Source organism: Dicentrarchus labrax, unplaced genomic scaffold (assembly GCF_905237075.1).
Source record: "Dicentrarchus labrax unplaced genomic scaffold, dlabrax2021, whole genome shotgun sequence".
Lineage (NCBI taxonomy): Eukaryota > Metazoa > Chordata > Actinopteri > Moronidae > Dicentrarchus > Dicentrarchus labrax.
Genome location: NW_026136715.1, coordinates 15,394,531 through 15,411,696, shown reverse-complemented (window position 1 = coordinate 15,411,696; position 17,166 = coordinate 15,394,531). Strand labels below are relative to the sequence as shown.

The 17,166-nt window shown below is 44.7% G+C and overlaps 1 protein-coding gene across 2 annotated transcripts in view; it reads right to left on the bottom strand.

Moving 5' to 3' along the window:
- Positions 1–475: 475 nt before the first annotated feature.
- The window catches only part of kmt2d (lysine (K)-specific methyltransferase 2D), a 31,176-nt gene continuing 14,485 nt past the window's right edge, over positions 476–17,166 (bottom strand). For both annotated transcript variants that reach the window (XM_051426897.1, XM_051426896.1), the window contains exons 33-55: positions 16,923–17,093; positions 16,301–16,440; positions 14,145–15,940; positions 13,931–14,054; positions 12,590–12,671; positions 12,429–12,495; positions 12,079–12,311; positions 9,037–11,985; positions 8,784–8,933; positions 8,522–8,686; positions 8,229–8,376; positions 8,045–8,126; positions 7,759–7,952; positions 7,446–7,564; positions 7,219–7,354; positions 6,987–7,108; positions 5,313–6,882; positions 5,068–5,204; positions 4,543–4,673; positions 3,971–4,256; positions 3,778–3,851; positions 3,566–3,674; positions 476–3,437 (exon numbers count right to left, since the gene is read on the bottom strand). In XM_051426897.1, coding sequence (XP_051282857.1) covers positions 3,345–3,437; positions 3,566–3,674; positions 3,778–3,851; positions 3,971–4,256; positions 4,543–4,673; positions 5,068–5,204; positions 5,313–6,882; positions 6,987–7,108; positions 7,219–7,354; positions 7,446–7,564; positions 7,759–7,952; positions 8,045–8,126; positions 8,229–8,376; positions 8,522–8,686; positions 8,784–8,933; positions 9,037–11,985; positions 12,079–12,311; positions 12,429–12,495; positions 12,590–12,671; positions 13,931–14,054; positions 14,145–15,940; positions 16,301–16,440; positions 16,923–17,093 — 9,078 coding nt within the window. In that variant the 3' untranslated portion in view covers positions 476–3,344. The remainder of the gene's footprint in view (positions 3,438–3,565; positions 3,675–3,777; positions 3,852–3,970; positions 4,257–4,542; positions 4,674–5,067; positions 5,205–5,312; positions 6,883–6,986; positions 7,109–7,218; positions 7,355–7,445; positions 7,565–7,758; positions 7,953–8,044; positions 8,127–8,228; positions 8,377–8,521; positions 8,687–8,783; positions 8,934–9,036; positions 11,986–12,078; positions 12,312–12,428; positions 12,496–12,589; positions 12,672–13,930; positions 14,055–14,144; positions 15,941–16,300; positions 16,441–16,922; positions 17,094–17,166) is intronic.

Genomic DNA, 17,166 nt, shown 5'->3' with positions numbered 1-17,166 from the left:
GTAACAACAGCTAATGTAGCCTAGAGCAGAGATGAGGAAACAGCTCCACACCTCGATATTTTTTTATTTTCAAATTTGTCTTCAACCCCAACTGATAATAAAAATGTATCACATTTTGTGGAGTCACAAAATGCTTTATTTTTTCACATATGCAGCAGTACTCCCTAAACCTGGAATTGGAGTGTCAGTGGAGTTCCCCTTTAGATCTCTCCCTAATGTGCTACCAAAGAAATCCACAGTCCTTGTTGCCTGCAAAAATATAGTCTGAAATTATATATATATATAATTTATATAGAGTTAATGAGGCTCAGCAGTCTGAATGAAGTAAAAGTGGATTTCTTACAAAGTTAGTCAGTTCAAATGTAGTGTCTGAATTATGTGGACCTTGAGTTCATATTTTATATTTACTAAGTCAACCTTCAAGCTCAATGTTGCTTGAAGTTTTTAAAGAGTTCTAAAAAAAGAAAAATTAGCACATATTTAAAATGCATTTTATTTTCCTTTACAAGAAACAAAAGCAGACAAAGAAATAAGATGAAGGGGAAAGGGAGTGGGAAAGCTGTATATAAAGAGATGCAACCTCTGGCGTCCTGAAAAAAATATGTACAATTCAAAATAATATCCATACAAAACATGCCACATACAATAAAAATGATCATTATATTTATTCATATTCCCTAAAAGTATCTCTGCTGTACAGATGCAACTTCTTTTTAAAAAGTAGGTGAGGTTAAAAAAAACCTTCAATTTGAGCAAACTTTATTAAATTATAAGATATGCAGAGAACTTAAATTAAGATTCAGAGAAGTTAAAAATTATTCAGGCTAAAATCCAGTGAGCGGCATAATGTCTCGTCATGGTCTTCCCTTGAAATAGAAACATACCAAAAAATATATATATCACTGCTCCGGATACTTGATCAATATCTACCACTTTAGAGAAGTTCTCCGTTATACTATGAGAGTGCAATTCATTACCAGGTTAAGTATGGGATTAACTTTGAGTATTACATCATAACATACATTAGGCCAAGTAACCATTTCACAAGGTTTACCAACACATTCACTTCTATAGGGAAGATATAAAAAAGCAAAAACACTAACAATATTCTAGGGAATTCAAGATTTTCCATTCAAGAGTATATTAATCCAATTGTGACCGATTAAGGGACAGGTTTTGGTAATCAACAAGCAGTAGCATAAATAAAAAGAAAAATAAACACAAACAATATTACATAAATACAAATGCTATGCACCATTGTACTGCTTTACGCAAGAAGTGATTTTCATGTCTAATTAACGACCCTCCACATGAATCCAAACAGTTTCATAATCACATTGGCTTCTCGTCGCGATTGATTGAAGACCAGACATTTTCTCATACCTATTTTTAACAAACTTGTCTCTGAGAGCTTATAGCAAAAACACTAATAGAAAAACAGGTCAATGCAAAACACTCTGGTTCATATACATAAAGATATTAGTTTGCCATTTTACATATATTTATATTTATATACAGCTTTATCTTTGTTAAAATGATATCCAGTGGTTGGTTTTTTTTTTTCAATTTTATTTCTCTACACTTTTCACTTTATTGATTACAAAGGGGCTGGATAAAGAGTTGCTGTCCCCTAATGCATATACTATATATACAGTTTGTACAACTTTGCATTTTTAAATCATGTGAGGTCTTAGGTTAGGGAAAGGAGGAAACAAAGTAGTATGGGAAGGTGGAGTTTTAGTAAAGCTCCCTTTAAAGACTTTTTCATTCATCTTACATAGAAATGAAAACAAATGCCCTTTTTTCCAATAAGTCTTTCCCTGCCATCAGTTCAGCCTCGAGAGGACAGTACCAGCACTAGAAAAGCACACTACAGGGGAAGTAGAAACACTGCAGGCTGTACTCAGGCAGAGGAAGACTTACTACAGTAAAGTTTAACAATAGTCCACTAAATAATACAGAGAGGAAGAGGCATGATTCAAAGTTTAAGGTTAAGTTGTGAAAAGATCGGGTTGTTCGGGGGAATAAAAAGCATTTCATGGGACAGTAGTCATGCATCCACCGGCTGGTTTTCAACAAGTGGAACTTCAATGTATGAAGCAACAAGCAAATGTGTACTTGGTTAATTTAGGACTCCGTAGTCTTCTTTACAGACTAAGTGTCCTTGTGATCCTAGAGCCATTCACTCACACCATCATGGTCTTTAAGCAACTTAAAAAGGTGGATGTTATTGTGCTTTCACACAGCTAATAACATGGTTTTGAGACACATAAATAAAGAGAACAAAAAAGAGAAAAAGCTACATCAATATCCAGGATGATTTGGTGGCATACAGGACACCCGCTAAGCTTCTGATTGTGATTTTAATGCAATATCTTATCAAAACTGTCATATATTTCCTCTGTATAAACAATTCATGAATAATAATTATGTTGGCTCATTATTGTAAATCATCATCAGCATAGAGTAGATAGAGCAAACCTGCTGCTTAAGATTCCCTGCTTGTCCGAGAAGGCTAAGCCCATAAAAACATTCCCCCTTTCCCCCCCGTTCCACAGTAGCAGTTAACAGTTTTTATACAAAGCAGTCACTTCCCGCTAAATCAATGAGGTAGACTGGGTCCAACTAACCCACCTTGGGACTCCACACAGTCACAACATCTGGTGCCTCTGGAGCCACAGATCAATAGCATCTCAAATTTTATATTAACTTACATATTTTCTTTTTTTCCATCGATCATATGTAGTTCTTACACAGAGCCACATCAAGATTGTCTAGCTAGCCAAATATCCGTGTTGTCTTCATTGATGACTTGATGGGAAAGTGCCTTTTCTGGGAGGTGAGGGGGGAGGTGTGGTCAGGTAGGACAGGAAATAGGTCCGTCTTAGAACATAAAAATGCATCATCGTAAGTTCATTCTTAGTATTTTAAAATGGCTTTTTGTCGAAGCTCCAGGTGAGCTCTGCACTACGAGTATTGATATCAGAGGGTCAGAATCATTTGGTAGATGTTGAGGATTGTTTTCCAGCCACTGTAAGCTTATTGAGAACAGTCGAGGGGGAAAGGGTTTTGGCTGAGGAAAGGGTGATTCACTAGTCCAAACATGAAAGTTAGTCCCACCATCAAGCTGCTGTTGACGGAGGTGGTCGGTTGCTTTTATTGATTAATGCTCTTCAAACCTTTGGCTACAGGTGTCAACGCTTTAGTCTTTCAATGACGGAGGCCTGCCTTCCTCCACGTCTTTCAGAACAGCTTATGCACTGGCTATGTAGGATTCAAAGGCTTTGGCGCAGGAGTGTTCTGGCACCAGTGAGAGGGGAATTCTCCATTTTTCTTTCTTCCGGTTAGTTCATCCACTTTCGGCAATTCCAGGCTCCACAATGGCAAGGGATCTTGTGCTGATCGTCCTCGAAATCGAACTGGTAGTCGTAGGTCAGCTGGAATTAAGAAACAGGGACAGTTAATGGCTGCTTAGAGTTAAAAATTTACTTTTAAAACATAGACAAGGTAGTAAAATGAAGGAGACATGTCTATGCGTGAGTAACTGTTTTCTAATGCACTGCACCTCTTCTCCCTTGGGGATCCTACGGCTGGAAATGATGATAATCTTGTCTTCTTTGTCAAACGTTACAACCTCTGCCACACAGTTGGGAGCACAGGAATGGTTGACGTAGCTGGAAAGGAGAGGGGAAGAAAAAAAAAAAGGTTAAAAAAAAACAACAACATACTAGACTCAAAGGTTCACAAGGCGACAACAAATAACAACTCAACACTTACCGAGCGGGGCCGCCTGTCAGAGTGGCATCAATCACCTGCTCATTGTTGATGCGGAACATGTAAATCCCACGGTTCTAAGGTAGAAGAAGAAAACAATATAATTAACATACATTTTTGGCGTGCATTCCTTAAACTTTAACACAACAGAATGCTTTTTGTGTTGCATTCAATTGCCAGCGTTTAGTCGGCGTACCTGCAACTCGTAGATCTTCTCACGGCGATTGGCCACCTCGTTGCGTATGACCGTACCGATGTACTCAATGACCATGGTGTGCTTCTCCAGATCCTTAGCGGCGTACAGACCCAGGCCCTGAATGCGGGATCGTGCCAGATACACATTATTCTTCCACTCAGTCTTCAGGCGCCGATACTGGGATGACTTCGAGTGGACAAACTGCTTGCTGTATGGTGTGTTGAGCTCTCCAGTGAAGGTACTCTGGTAGGCCTTTGACACGCTGGTGCTATTTAGAGTGTGAGGCCTTGAGACAAACAGAAAAGAAAGGGTTAATGTGTATCCAGTCACTTGTAACATCCATATAGAAATGTTTAAAAGAAGCTGTGCTTTGGGTCAGCCTATTTGTTGAGTTACATACACACTTTAGAATTACTGAAATAATAAGACGAGACATAAAAACTGTATTCTTATTACGCTTTATTATTATTATGCTTCTGCTAATAGTGTGGTAACGCGCATACCACAGCACACTGGGTGTTACTGTAAAGTCCAGCTTCTAGTGGCTTATTGCTAAATGAATGCTGCTTTACCTCTTGCATTGTGTGGGGACCTTTGGCTCAGAGCGAGCACAGCCAGTGGGATTGATCATAAGAGGGAGCTCCATCAGAGGGTGACGGCCATATCGGAACTGGTAGTTCTGGCAGTTCTCCACTCCAGGCAACTAAAACACAACAAAGTCACACAAATCAAGTTAATCATGCACTTTGATCAACACTTGAACCACTAAATCACAGCAGACTTGTGTGGTTCTCTAGCCCACAGGTCTTATCTACTGGGTTCAATTTTGATTCTGGTCAAGCTGTCTGTATACAGTCATGTCTGCTTGTGATGTTTGCTTTATTCTGTAACAGTCAATTAGGAGACTTCATCTTTTTGTTTTTTTCATCTTTTGCAAGTACTTTAAATCTCTCAGAGGTTCGGGCTCTTTTTTCACTTATTCTTAAGTTTACTATTAAGCAGATGCTAACCCATAGCATGTGTGAATATTGGCTTGTAAATAGCTTCAATTCTAACTGGGAGACAAAGTGATTCTGTTTCCTGCTGTATATTCTTACCGACTCAGTGATACGCATGACAGCATGAATTGTGAGGCCATACATCTCCTCTCCCTTGACATGTTCAGTGAAAAGCTTCAACATGGATGACTCATCTCGGAGTTTAGCCACCTGCTGAACCACCCGGTCCCAGATCCCTAAAGACAAAGATCGTGAATTAAATACAATGGTCACGAGAGTTATTTAAAGTGGAAAAGTCAGAGATATTATGCAACGTAAAGTAGCAGTAGCGTATAAGTTCTTACCCTGTGGAGTAGTGTCACGATACTGCAAATCCTCCATCCCATGCTCCAGAACACGCACCTCAAACAGGGGGCGACCATCATCCTCACTGATGCGGCAGCGGTAGCGACAGCGCTTGTTGGGCAGACGCGTGCTCCAGTAGATGCGTGTGGCCTCATAGCCAACAGGGAAAATGGCAGTGGGTGAGTGGAAGTTTGCCATTTGGGAGGGTAGCAACTGGCCAACAGCATGAAAGATGAGACCACCAACACGGAACAGATGGATACGGTCACCTCGCTGTAAGATGCTGGCAATCTGCTTGACCTCATCACGCTCAATGTAGACTCGCCGTAAAACAGCAAACGCGCTGAGTTCATCTTCACTGGGGCCCTTCAGCTTATGCTGGGTGCACAACATGGTCTTGTCCTTGAAGAACATGCAGCGTGCCCGGATGGCACAGGCGAAGTGGTAGACATTCGGGCAGCGCATTCTGTTGCAGCTGTTGGTGGCACCCGTTTTCTGGCAGTACGCGCAAAGAGTCCGCAATCCGCGACGCAGGGCTACCTCCACATTGATCAGGGCGCCCCCCTGAGTCTCATAAACTTCTGTGGACCACAGGGCACAGTTAAGATGCACCCACAGGTCCACATCAATGTTAAGCAACCTGGCAGGCCCATCTGTGGCTCCATCACCTTCCTCATGGCAGAAGCAGCATTTACGTTTATCCCTAGGCAGCCTGTCTGGTCGAAGAGTAATGCGCAGGCGTTCCATTAGCTCAGACACCTCACGGCTGCTCTCCTTCTTAGAACCACCCTTGCGTATTGAGATTACAATCTGAAGACGCTTCCAGCGAATCCCCTTCCATTTTTTCACTTTGGGATGCACCACCTCCTCATCAGGGGAGAGAGGCCTGCGCTGCTTGACAGCCTTAGGAGAAGACTCCATGTTGTTGGGAGAATCTTGTGGTGGTTGAGCTGGATCATTGGTCAAGTCCTCCTCCTTGGTAACAGGATTCAGATGGTCTTCAGTAGGAGCAGTAGGATCTGGAACTGCAGTGGCAGTTGCAGTTGCTGGATCTGTGACGGGATCTGTGATGGGATCTGTGACGTGATCTGTGACGGGATCTGTGATTGAATCTTTGACGGGATCTGTGATTGAATCTTTGACGGGATCTGTGACTGAATCTTTGGCGGGATCTGTGGCGGGATCTGTGGCGGGATCTGTGGCGGGATCTGTGACGGGATCTGTGACGGGATCTGTGGCGGGATCTGTGACGGGATCTGGAGCAGCAACTTCAGACTCCTGGACATCAGTTGGTTGAGCAGCATCAATAGGAGGACCAACATCCTGTTCAGGCTCAGTCTTGATCTGGACATTGATGGGACTGGAGGGAGACGGGGATGGAGGAGCTGATTTTTTCAAAGGTTCAGCTTCACTAGTTGCAACTGGGGCAGATGGGGGAGGTTGTGGAGGGGACGGAGATGGGGGTGGAGATTCCTCCACCGGTATACTAGGAAGATGGCGCACATCCAAGTCATTTACATTGGTTGTGTAACAGTGCTGGACCGGTTTGTCCTCTTTTTCTGGGAATTCCTGAAAGAAAAAAAAGCATATTTTAAGAAACATATAGTACATGACATGTGATCAAAAAAAGATCAATAATTCATACAGTGCTCAAGAGATCTGTGATGTCTGACCTGTTTAATAAGTGCCAGAATGTCCACTTGTTTCTTCAATGTACAGCCTGGTAGAGACACATCAAACTGTCTTAGCCACTCATCCTGGCTGGGTGAAGCACCGTCCTTTGTACACAGTGCCCCTGTAAAAGCATAAGTACCTTCACATTAGTCTGAATTCATGGATTAATAAACTTGAAGGACTTGCAAACAACAGGACAATCCAAATTAACAATAGCCTCTAAATGCATACCTGACTGGCCGGGTCCTTTCCCAGGCCCATCAACTCCAGACATGTCAGGGTTTTGGGGAGGGAAAGTCACCTCATAAGAACCTGGCATCCTAATATTAAGCAGCTGGGCCATAGCCATCATGACATGGTTCAGTTTCTGGGAAAAAAAAGTCAGTTCAAGTTTTTGTTAACTATGCATGAAGATAAGGAAAGGTTAACCTGGGTGCATTGATATCATGGCTGCGTACCTTGGCAGAAGACAATGTGAAGGTAACGGACACTTCGTTGCTTTTGGCCTTTTCCCAATGGTTGGATGTGGAAACTACCTTGCTATCGGCTGCTTCAAATGGTTTGTTTTCAGGGAATGCTACAAAAGAAAATGTGAAAATGACTATATTAGCAGTTTGCATTTTCGCTGGCACTTTTAGCAATATAAATGGATTTAATGGTCAAATTAAATGAGACTTGAACAATAAAACATCAAAACATAATGGACTTTTTGGGATTTCACCAAAACGTATAAAAAAAGGTATGAGCAATGTTACTGTTTGGGGTAGTTACATTTTGAATGTTGTATAATATCTGGGATGGCAGTGCGAGGTATGAGAGGGATGATGGGGGATATTGCTCTCTCAGTCTCCTCCTCTTTAGGCTCCCGTAGATGAGGGAAACGTGGTGTTTCATCTCCTACGTTACTCTCGGGGGATGATGCCGGGATGATGCTTTCTGGAGCATCCTCATCATCACTCTCCATCCTGTTAAAAAGATGTTCCCTTAAATTATAGCCACACATTATAGCAACAAGAAATCCATGTATTTTGGTTGACAAAGAAATTTCCTTTTGTACCTGATGTCCTCATTCTGGTTATGTGGCGGGGTGGGGAGAGCTGCAAGAATGTCTACACTCTTCACCTCCTCTGTAACAGAATCTGCAGGGATAAATTAAAGAGTACTTAGATCCCAATGACTTCACCACTGCAATTAACTATGATGAAAAACAATAATTTCATGTCTAATCCCTCATTATTTACCCATTGGCTCTTCTGCTGGCTCTGTGTCTTTTTGACCCTCAGACAGCTCCTCCCCAGGAGTCACTCCATTCAGCAGCTTGTGCTGTACTGAAGGCGGAGGAGTAGGTGGCAGGGAGGATGGGGGTGTTGGTGGGTTGCTGAGGTTACTCTGTAAAAAGGAATACAACAATATCCTCATAAAACAACTGTTTTTCAAGAATTTGTTTGTTTCAAGAAGTAGCATGGATCAACAACCAAATGTTGGCACAGCATGCAAAAACGAACCACTGGTACATGTTGCAGCTTCATCATACCTTAGTGAGTAGCTGAGAATAATAGTCTGGGATATTGTCCAGCACCGCATTTCCAAAGGATCCTTTGAGCTGGGCTTTGCCATTGGCTGGACTGCTTCCAAAAGGGGCAAACAGATCCAGACTGGCAGTGATTGAAGGCTCCATGAGGGGCAGCAGAGAGAGACCCTGGAGGATAAATGTCCATTAGTAAAAATGAAGAAGCACTCTTCTAAACATCAATGGCAGAAATCATTCAGGAAGTTCATTTTTGCCATCCGTTTACCTGTTTCAGTTGCTTTATCAGGGCTTCTGCACTTTTTCCAACTTCTTCCTTCTTGTTCTTCCTCCGTGCATTAGGCCCTCGGTCCCCAGTTGCCTTATTAGTGCGTTTTGGCTTTTGTACAGGAGCCCTTTTTGTTATAGACTGTAAATCCTGTAAGAGTTAAGAAAATGAATGAGATGTTCTTTCCACACAAACAACATGAGGACAAAAAACAAACAAAAACAAAGTACTAAGAAAGTAACGACAAACATACCTCCATATTTCGTGGAGTCCCTTGAAGTTTTTGCTCCAACATAGCTAGTTTGGTGTTGATGTGGCCATTGATTTCATTGTGGATGCCTTCAGAAGGTCTCTGAGCACCAAGCTGAAGGTTCTTGGTCCTCAGGAGTTTCTGCAATAGTTGCTGTCCAGTCTCAGATCTAGGGCCTTGAGTCCCAGGGTCTCCAGCCACGCTTCCAGCATTAATAAAGCTAGTGTTGTTCCCGGAAGTAACCATCTCTCCCGTTGCTTCTCGCTTCACAGCCCCAGGATGAGGCTCTGTTGCACCATCACACTGAACCTCTCTTGGTTCCTGTTTAATGTTCTGTAGGGTTATCTTACATAGCTCCCCTACTCTAGAGCTATGTTGTGTGTGAGGAGCATGGCTCTCTGTGACCTGCTGCGGCTGTTGCTGAACATTCATGCCTTTCTGAGGACCATTGGGGGTAACTGAGGCTGTCTGACATGTTTCATTGCCTGATGTCTGAGTTTCTATTTTCAGTCCTGGACAATCAAGTGGACTCTTGGCTCCAGGTGACCTGAGTGGAGATGCCCTGACTTGGCTGTATGGACTCCCCCTTCCAGCCCTGTCAGCTATAGAAGGTGAGGAGACATGGGATGAATGGGGTGAGGCCGGGTGGGCTGGGCTCATACCAAAGGGACCTCTTGGAGAATATGCATGGGATGGAGAGCCCTGCATGCGGCCTGCTGCAGTCACCATTAGTGCTTGTTGGTTCTGGTTGGGAGTGGGTGGACGCATCCCCATTGCTTGATTAAATGTGTGCCGTTGTGCATCACCAGGAGAGATGGGCAATGGCTGACGTGGAGATGTTGGTCTTACCATACGGCCATGGTCCACTGGTACCTGACCTCTCATAATATGTTGCATCATCTCCCCTGGTGGTGGCTGTTGCTGCCCAGGGACCATCATCCCCTGCTGTATCTGAGGAGCAACACCAGGTTGGTGGCCCAACATGCCTGACTGTTGCTGAGTGCCCACTACTCCTGGCTTCCCCATGGCTCCATATGGCATCTGTTGCCCTTCCATTCCTGGCATCTGCTGTCCAACCTGTGGCACCTGTCCTGGGGTCATGTGAGATCTTAACTGACCTTGCTGGCCTTGACTCATTGACATCCGCAGCATCTGTCCCTGTTGGAGCTGCCTCTGGGCAATCATGGCCTGGATGTGCTGTATCTGCTGGTTTGGGGGGAGATTGCGCAGCTGAGGATTCTGAGCAATAATAGCCTGGATGTTGATAGGGGTGCGGATCTGTCCCTGTGGAAGTGCAGGCCTTTGTGCCATCATCCCTTGCTGCTGGGCCCTCATCAGGCCCATCATGGCCTGTTGTTTTTGCTGCTGGGCCATGAGAGCTTGCTGTTGTGGACTATGTCCCATCACAACAGGCTGGCCGGCATGGTTCTGGCCTATGATTTGCTGCTGGATGCTGGGATCTTGTGACTGCTGCATGGCATTTTGAACTGTTTGCTGTTGTTGCTGTTGAGCCAAGAAATCAATTGGTTTTCCTTCCTCTTTAATAGTCATCAGACCTGGCTTGTCAGCACCGAGGGAAACTTGCCTCTGGAGAGTGAGTGGAATTTGTTGCTGCTGTTGCTGAAGCACACCAGACTGTTGGCTTCCAATCATACCTGTCTGTTGCTCAGATACAGACTGAGGATTTGACTGTTGCTGCTGCTGCTGCTGCATATAAACCTGGTTTTGATGCTGCTGCTGCTGCTGCTGTAATTGCTGCCTCCCCAAGTCAGTTTGATGATCATTTCCAGAGCCTAGTTGGGTCATCTGATTAGGAGTGGAGGGTCCACTCTGCTGTGGTGGCGTTCTCGAAACAGGGCTGAGGATCCCACCCTCTTTGGGGCCTGAGTTTTGGCTGTCTGTAGCTCCCTGTGGCTGGGGCGTGATACTTCCTGCTGAAGGGGAGGAGCCCATCTGTGGGGTAGAGGGTTGAGAGAGCCCTCCTTGCTCTTGGCTGGGTTGACTGATCATCTGTGTAGGCTGTCTTTGCTGTACCATCTGCTGCTGCTGCTGAAGGTGAGCCAAATTCTTTGCAACATTCTGCTGCTGCTGCTGCTGCTGAGATGCAAGCATGCGTTGGGCCAGAATGTTCTGTTGTTGGGGAGTCAATTGGACCTGGGGACCCCTGAGGCCAGGGTGACCTGGAGATCCAACCATACCCTGCTGACCCATCATCAGCTGAGGCCTCTGTTGCTGTGGTGGTGGAACTGGCTGGTTGCCCATGATTCCAGTTTGAGCTGCCATCATGGCTTGAGCATGGTTAATAGGCTGGCCTCCTGCAAGGTTCTGGGGTAGCGGAGCCACAGACTGGCCTCCAACCATTCCTTGTGGAACCTGCACCATGGTCTGCTGATTGGCCTGGTTGGCAAGCATTCCCTGTTGAGTGTTTGCTTGTTGTTGGGCCATTAGTGGGTTCCCCATCATACTGGCCTGATTTGGGTGTGGCATTGGTTGCTGGCCCATCATCACTTGTTGCTGCTGTTGCTGTTGCTGGAGCTTTGCCATCTGCATCCTATGCTGAAGCTGTCTTTCTTGGAGAAGCCTTGGGTCTGCACCTTGCATTCCAGGCCCTTGTGGGAAGAATCCTGTTGGAGCCCCAGGTGGACCTGGGGGCCTTACTACACTGGTTCCAAGTGTTGCAGGGAGCTGGGGTTGGGCTCCACCAATGAAGGGCTGGCCTTGGGGCATCCTGACAGGCATTCCAGCTTGGGGCATCATGCCAGGGTGCTGGCCCATTACTGGTGTTCCCTGCTGGCCCATCACCATCTGGCCAGGCATCTTGGGAAACATGTGAGGGGGCCCCCCCTGGGCAGAATGACCTGGGGTAAGAAGACCTGAGCCTTGCTGATGCTGCTGCTGCTTGCTTCTGTACTCTGCAATAAGATTGGTGTGCTCCTTTTGCTGCTTGCGTACCTAGAGGAGAATAATTATAAACACATTTATTTGCATATGAAAATGCCAAGTGCCATAACTGTGGAAAAGTTTGTAAACCTGATATCTACACACCTGGTCAAGCTGTTTCTGAATTTTGCTCTGCTCTTCTGTTACCAACTTTAGTTTCTCTGCATCGGCTTCAGCAAATTCCCTGCCAGCTTTCTTAGCAGTGCGCTGCTTAGCACACAGTGCCTTGCGTGATTTGCGGTGAACTCCAATCTGTTCCTCTAAGAATTTCAACTGCATTTGGAGTAACTGCTGGGTGTGAAGAAGCCATTCTTCATATTGGTGCTGTTCTGCATCGTCTGTAACAGAAGAAGATAACTTAATACATCCTTAAGAAAAGAATGGAGACAGCAGAATAACATCTTTTCAAATGACTTAATGCATTTGTAACAAAACACAGTATTGGTTGAACATACTGATGATTCCTTGCACAAACTGGGGAGGGTTGGGTCTTGACTGGGTGGGATCACTGATTTCTCCCTCCTAAACACAAAAAGAAAGCATTTATATGAATCAGTTACAGCAGAGAAGACTTAAAATTAAATACAAAAACATTCCGACAAGCAATACAGCATACCTTTGGTGGTCCAGATGTAAGTTGACCTGGGTCTGTGCCTGGAGCAGAGGCCAGCCTCTGAGCAAGCAGAGAAACTTGTTGCCTGAAGAGAAAGTACAACATAAAACATATAACTATACCTGTAGTGTATTAAGCAATGGTCTGTAGGGGTTGTGTAGTTTCCAAACCCCTGTGCAAAAAAGTTGTAAATTACCGTGGTGTTACCACCACCTGATGGGTTTCTGGTGATGATATCTGATATTAGACAGTTAAACTGTGGCACTGCTGCATACTAGGTCACTCCCTTAGGAGAGGGAGTAGAACAGTCTTGAGAATACAACAGTGTATGCTCTTCAATATCTGCCTCAGTAGACTGTTGTGCCAGTATTAGTGCAGATCCTATAGAAGAGGTTTTTAGTAGCTATAGGAACAAATCTAACACCTAATCTTCAACTTGACCTGGCTATAATGAATCACCATTGTCAGTAGCTTTTAGCATCCTACTGGTGACTGAGTGCACTGTTGTCAGCTTAGCCATGATACACAGTAGATTCTTTGTTCACAGCCAAGACCACAGAGTCAGTCATAATATAGCTGTCACAAATAAGTGACTGCTGGGTTATTAAAACAGTGCTTGTATGGGCCTTGTTTTGTATTGATCTGAACATAACAGCTTGAACCAGCAACAGACTGAACTGACTATTTTTTTTATTTTTTTTGGTCCACCAGCCAAATGGTTAGTTATTGGTCATATTTTGCCATCCACTCAATCGATTACCATTGGGATTTTTTTGGCTAGTGAGAAAGAAAATCTACCAGCCACTTGCAGATTTTACCAGCATTTGGCTGGTAATGGTGTTAATTTTGTGACCTGCATACTACTCAAGTGATTATTCTCGTTACTCCCAATATTAGCTTCCAAACTGGTCTTTCTCACATCCTAACAGTTGGAAAAAACAGCCAAACCTCCTAAAACTAGATAATAAGGTAATGAGTGACTGACAGTTACCATCAAGCCCAGAAAAATCAAATGCTTGCAGGTAGGATATAGTGACTGAGTTTTCCCTTGAGAAGCCACTGTTCTCTTATTTTCAACAAATGGTTAAAGTCATTTTCTGTGTTTGGGCCTTTCATTTTTGATATTAATGTCTACAGACACATGTCAAAAGCTGTTAATTAAGACACATTAAAATTAATTAAGATGATTAAGATGATGATGATGTGTCTACAGATGTAGAAGGTTTTTGTCATTTCCATTTAGGTTTTTATATAGCTATTAAAACGAACCTAAAAACAGTTGAATGAAAACATACTGACCAAAATAAAAAAAAAATAGTAAAAGGTTTACACAATAAAAAGTACCTGTTAATGCCAGGGGGAACAACCATTGGATCCTGGGCCAACACTTTCTTTATACCCTTGAGTGCCACCATCTTTGCCTTGGCAATGGGATCCATGATGTCATCAGTTGCAAATTTGTCTAAATCTGCAATAAAAGGAATAAGGCATAACATGCTTATATAGTTTGAAAAGAACATTACATGGAGTAATGACATTGACATTCCAAAGTGCTTACCTTTATCTGGGAAGAAATTGTTGGCCAGAGGTGACTGTTTGACCACTGGTTGCGGCTGTTGTGGATGACTGAGACCTGGCTGGCCCATCCTCATCATGGCCTGCTGCTGGGCCATGGTCATGTGAGGTGGAGGTGCCATTCCAGTTCCCATAAGCCTTTGCTGCTGCTGCTGCTGCTGCTGCTGCTGTTGTAACATGTGTGGAGGACGGGGTACCATCCCAGGCTGAGCCATCATTCCTTGGGGTGGCGGACGATGGTGGTGTGGCAGCATTATCTGCCCAGGCGCCTGTGGGGTTGGCTGTTGACTTGAGAGGCCAGGAAAATGAGGTGTCATGCCTCCCGGGTGGAGGGAACTGAGCTGTTGTTGCTGTTGCTGCTTTTGTTGTTCCTTCTTCTCATGCTCCAGCAGATCCTGTATTAAAAGAGGGAGTTCCCCATCTAAAGAGCTCTCTACCTTTGCCAAATCTACAGCAGGGGAGTGCTGCCCCCCTACATCAGGCAGCCCCAGTGGATCATCACCAATATCTGCGTGTGCAGAAGTTGGGGGAAAAGGCAATGGATCAGCTTGGCCTGGCAGTGGGTAAGGAAGTCCTCCTAATCGAACAGAACTTAGTGAAGCCGACGGGTTTTCTGGTTGTGCCGCCTTGGCTGATGGTGTGGTCCCACCAAGAAGCATTGACACAGCCTCTCCTATTTCATCTTTCACCACAGTCTGTCCTGGCTGCAGCTGAGGGGTCAGACCCCTGTCCTCCACTTTGACCTTGGAGATATCGACAGCTTCTGCAGAGGGTGGCAGTTGGTTAGCAGACCCCCCTGCAATTCCAGGGGCTGTTGTGAGACACTTCTGCCCTGGCTCCAACTTGGTTTCCACTTTAACAAGCACTGATCCAGAGGAAGATGAAGGTGCTTCACTTTCTGCCTCCACCAACCGCAGCTGGTCTGAGAAGACATCTTTAGGGTCTCCTTGGTCAAGTTCCGGGTCAGTGTAAGCCAGCAGGTCAAACTCATCACTGTTAAGCAAGTCATCTAAATGTGGATCATTGGTTTCAAGGTTGTCCAGATTGCCCAAGTCATCATCTCCTTTGTCAGGATCCAAGTCTAAAGCCAAATCATCCTCATCCTCCACACCCCCATCCCCTGGGGCATCCCCAAGCCCCTCAAGGTCAGGCTCTGGTAGTTCTTCGTTGTTTTCTACAGTGGCAGGCTGTGGCCCTGTGACTACGTTTCGTTGTTGAAGTTGAAGTTGATGCTGCTCAGTGCTAGGAATGTTTGGAGTGGAAGTAGCTGCCTGGGGCTGCAGGTGGGGCTGTTGTGTTACTGGGCCAGTAGACTGCTGAGGCAGTAAAACTGACAGTCCGCCCTGCTGTAACCCCAGCTGTGAGTCACTCCCATCTGTTTGAATGCCACCAGCTTGAGCAATGGGATGTTGCTGAACATAAGATGCTGCCATCTCTTGCTGTGGGACAAAGAGACGTGTCCTGGGTTGGGGACCACGGGGCATAAACTGGGGTCGCATGGGTAGCCTCTGTGAGTTGTGTCTCAATTCAATAAACTGAGGTGGGGGTCCTTGACCCATTGGCTGCATGGTTTCTCCTCCATGTCCTGGTATCATGGTGTGAGGATTACCCATTCCTTCCATACCCTGAATGTTGACAGCAGGGTTGAGATTGTGCCTTATGCCCATAGCCTCCATGCCAGGCTGGGGGAACCTCCTTGGACCTGGAGCCTGGCCCTGCCACTGAGGAGGGAATGGTGGACGGGCAAACATACCCTGAGGTCTGGTGGGCCCTGGTTGCCTGAAGGATAGAGACACACACAAAATATATATATATTTCAATTGAAACAATGTTTGTTGTACTACCAAAGTTTTAAGATATAAGGGGTGGGGCTAATTTAGGGTGCCAATTATTTCTGTGACCAATTTGAGCTCCTGAGCTCATTCCCAAATCAGCTCCAATAATATTACATTTGTAAAATGTTTTATTTGGATATGTATGCAGCTAGAGACATCTTTGTTAACGACCAAAATGTCCAAATTTTGAATGAAATTTCTTGTGTTAGCACTATTGAAACTGCAGTAAATTTATAATTGTGGAACGGGAACCAAGTCTCATTATTTCACACCAAATGTGAATCTACTTCAATGAGCTACTTACCTTAGTGCACTAGGATCCATGATGGCAGGGGTTCCTGTAGGTGGTGGGCGAATGAGCTTGTCCTCCATGCCTCCAACAGCCATGGGCATCTTGCCTGCCACAGAAGCCTGGGCTCCAGCAGTAGTTACAGCAACACGATCCTAAAGAGAGCAATAATAGAAAAAAGAGGTAAATGTAATATTCCCTTAATTTCTAATAAATTGTAAATGGTTGAATTTATAAAAAGCGTCCATCCAAAACTCTACAATTCTTCAATCAATCATTCACACACAAACACGGCAGCTACCATGCAAGGCTTTTCTGACCATTAGGAGCAATTTCGGATTCAATGTCTTGCCCAAGGACACTTCAGCGTGTGGACAGGAGGAGCTGGGAACCACCAAACCTGCTGTGCCACAGCCGCTCTTGCTCACTTTGTCATTTAGATTGCACCAGTCAACAGAGAGACCAAAGTACAGCCTCGTCTATAAAATCATGCATCTGTAACAGTATTTCATTTTTTTATCATCAACTTTTCAGCAGAGCCGGTACGTGCTGGGATCGTTCTAATTTCTAAATCACACTGTTGTCAAGATGTTACATTTGTAAGATTTGTGGCATATTGCTCAAGGCATGTGTGTACCTGTGGATAAGGTGGTGGAGCTCTGTGGGCCTTGTCTTGTTGAAAGGCTCCCATCTCTCCTCCAGACCAGCCAGGGGATGCACTGCCAGCAGCAGCAGCAGCCTCCTTCTCTTGTCTAATGGAATTTCTCTGCATTTGTTGTCTGATTAAGAATTCCCTCAGTCTCTGGCGCTAAAAAACACAACAAGCAAAACCATTAGCAAAACAACTAGGAGGTGCATAAAATGACTGTTCACTAGCTGAC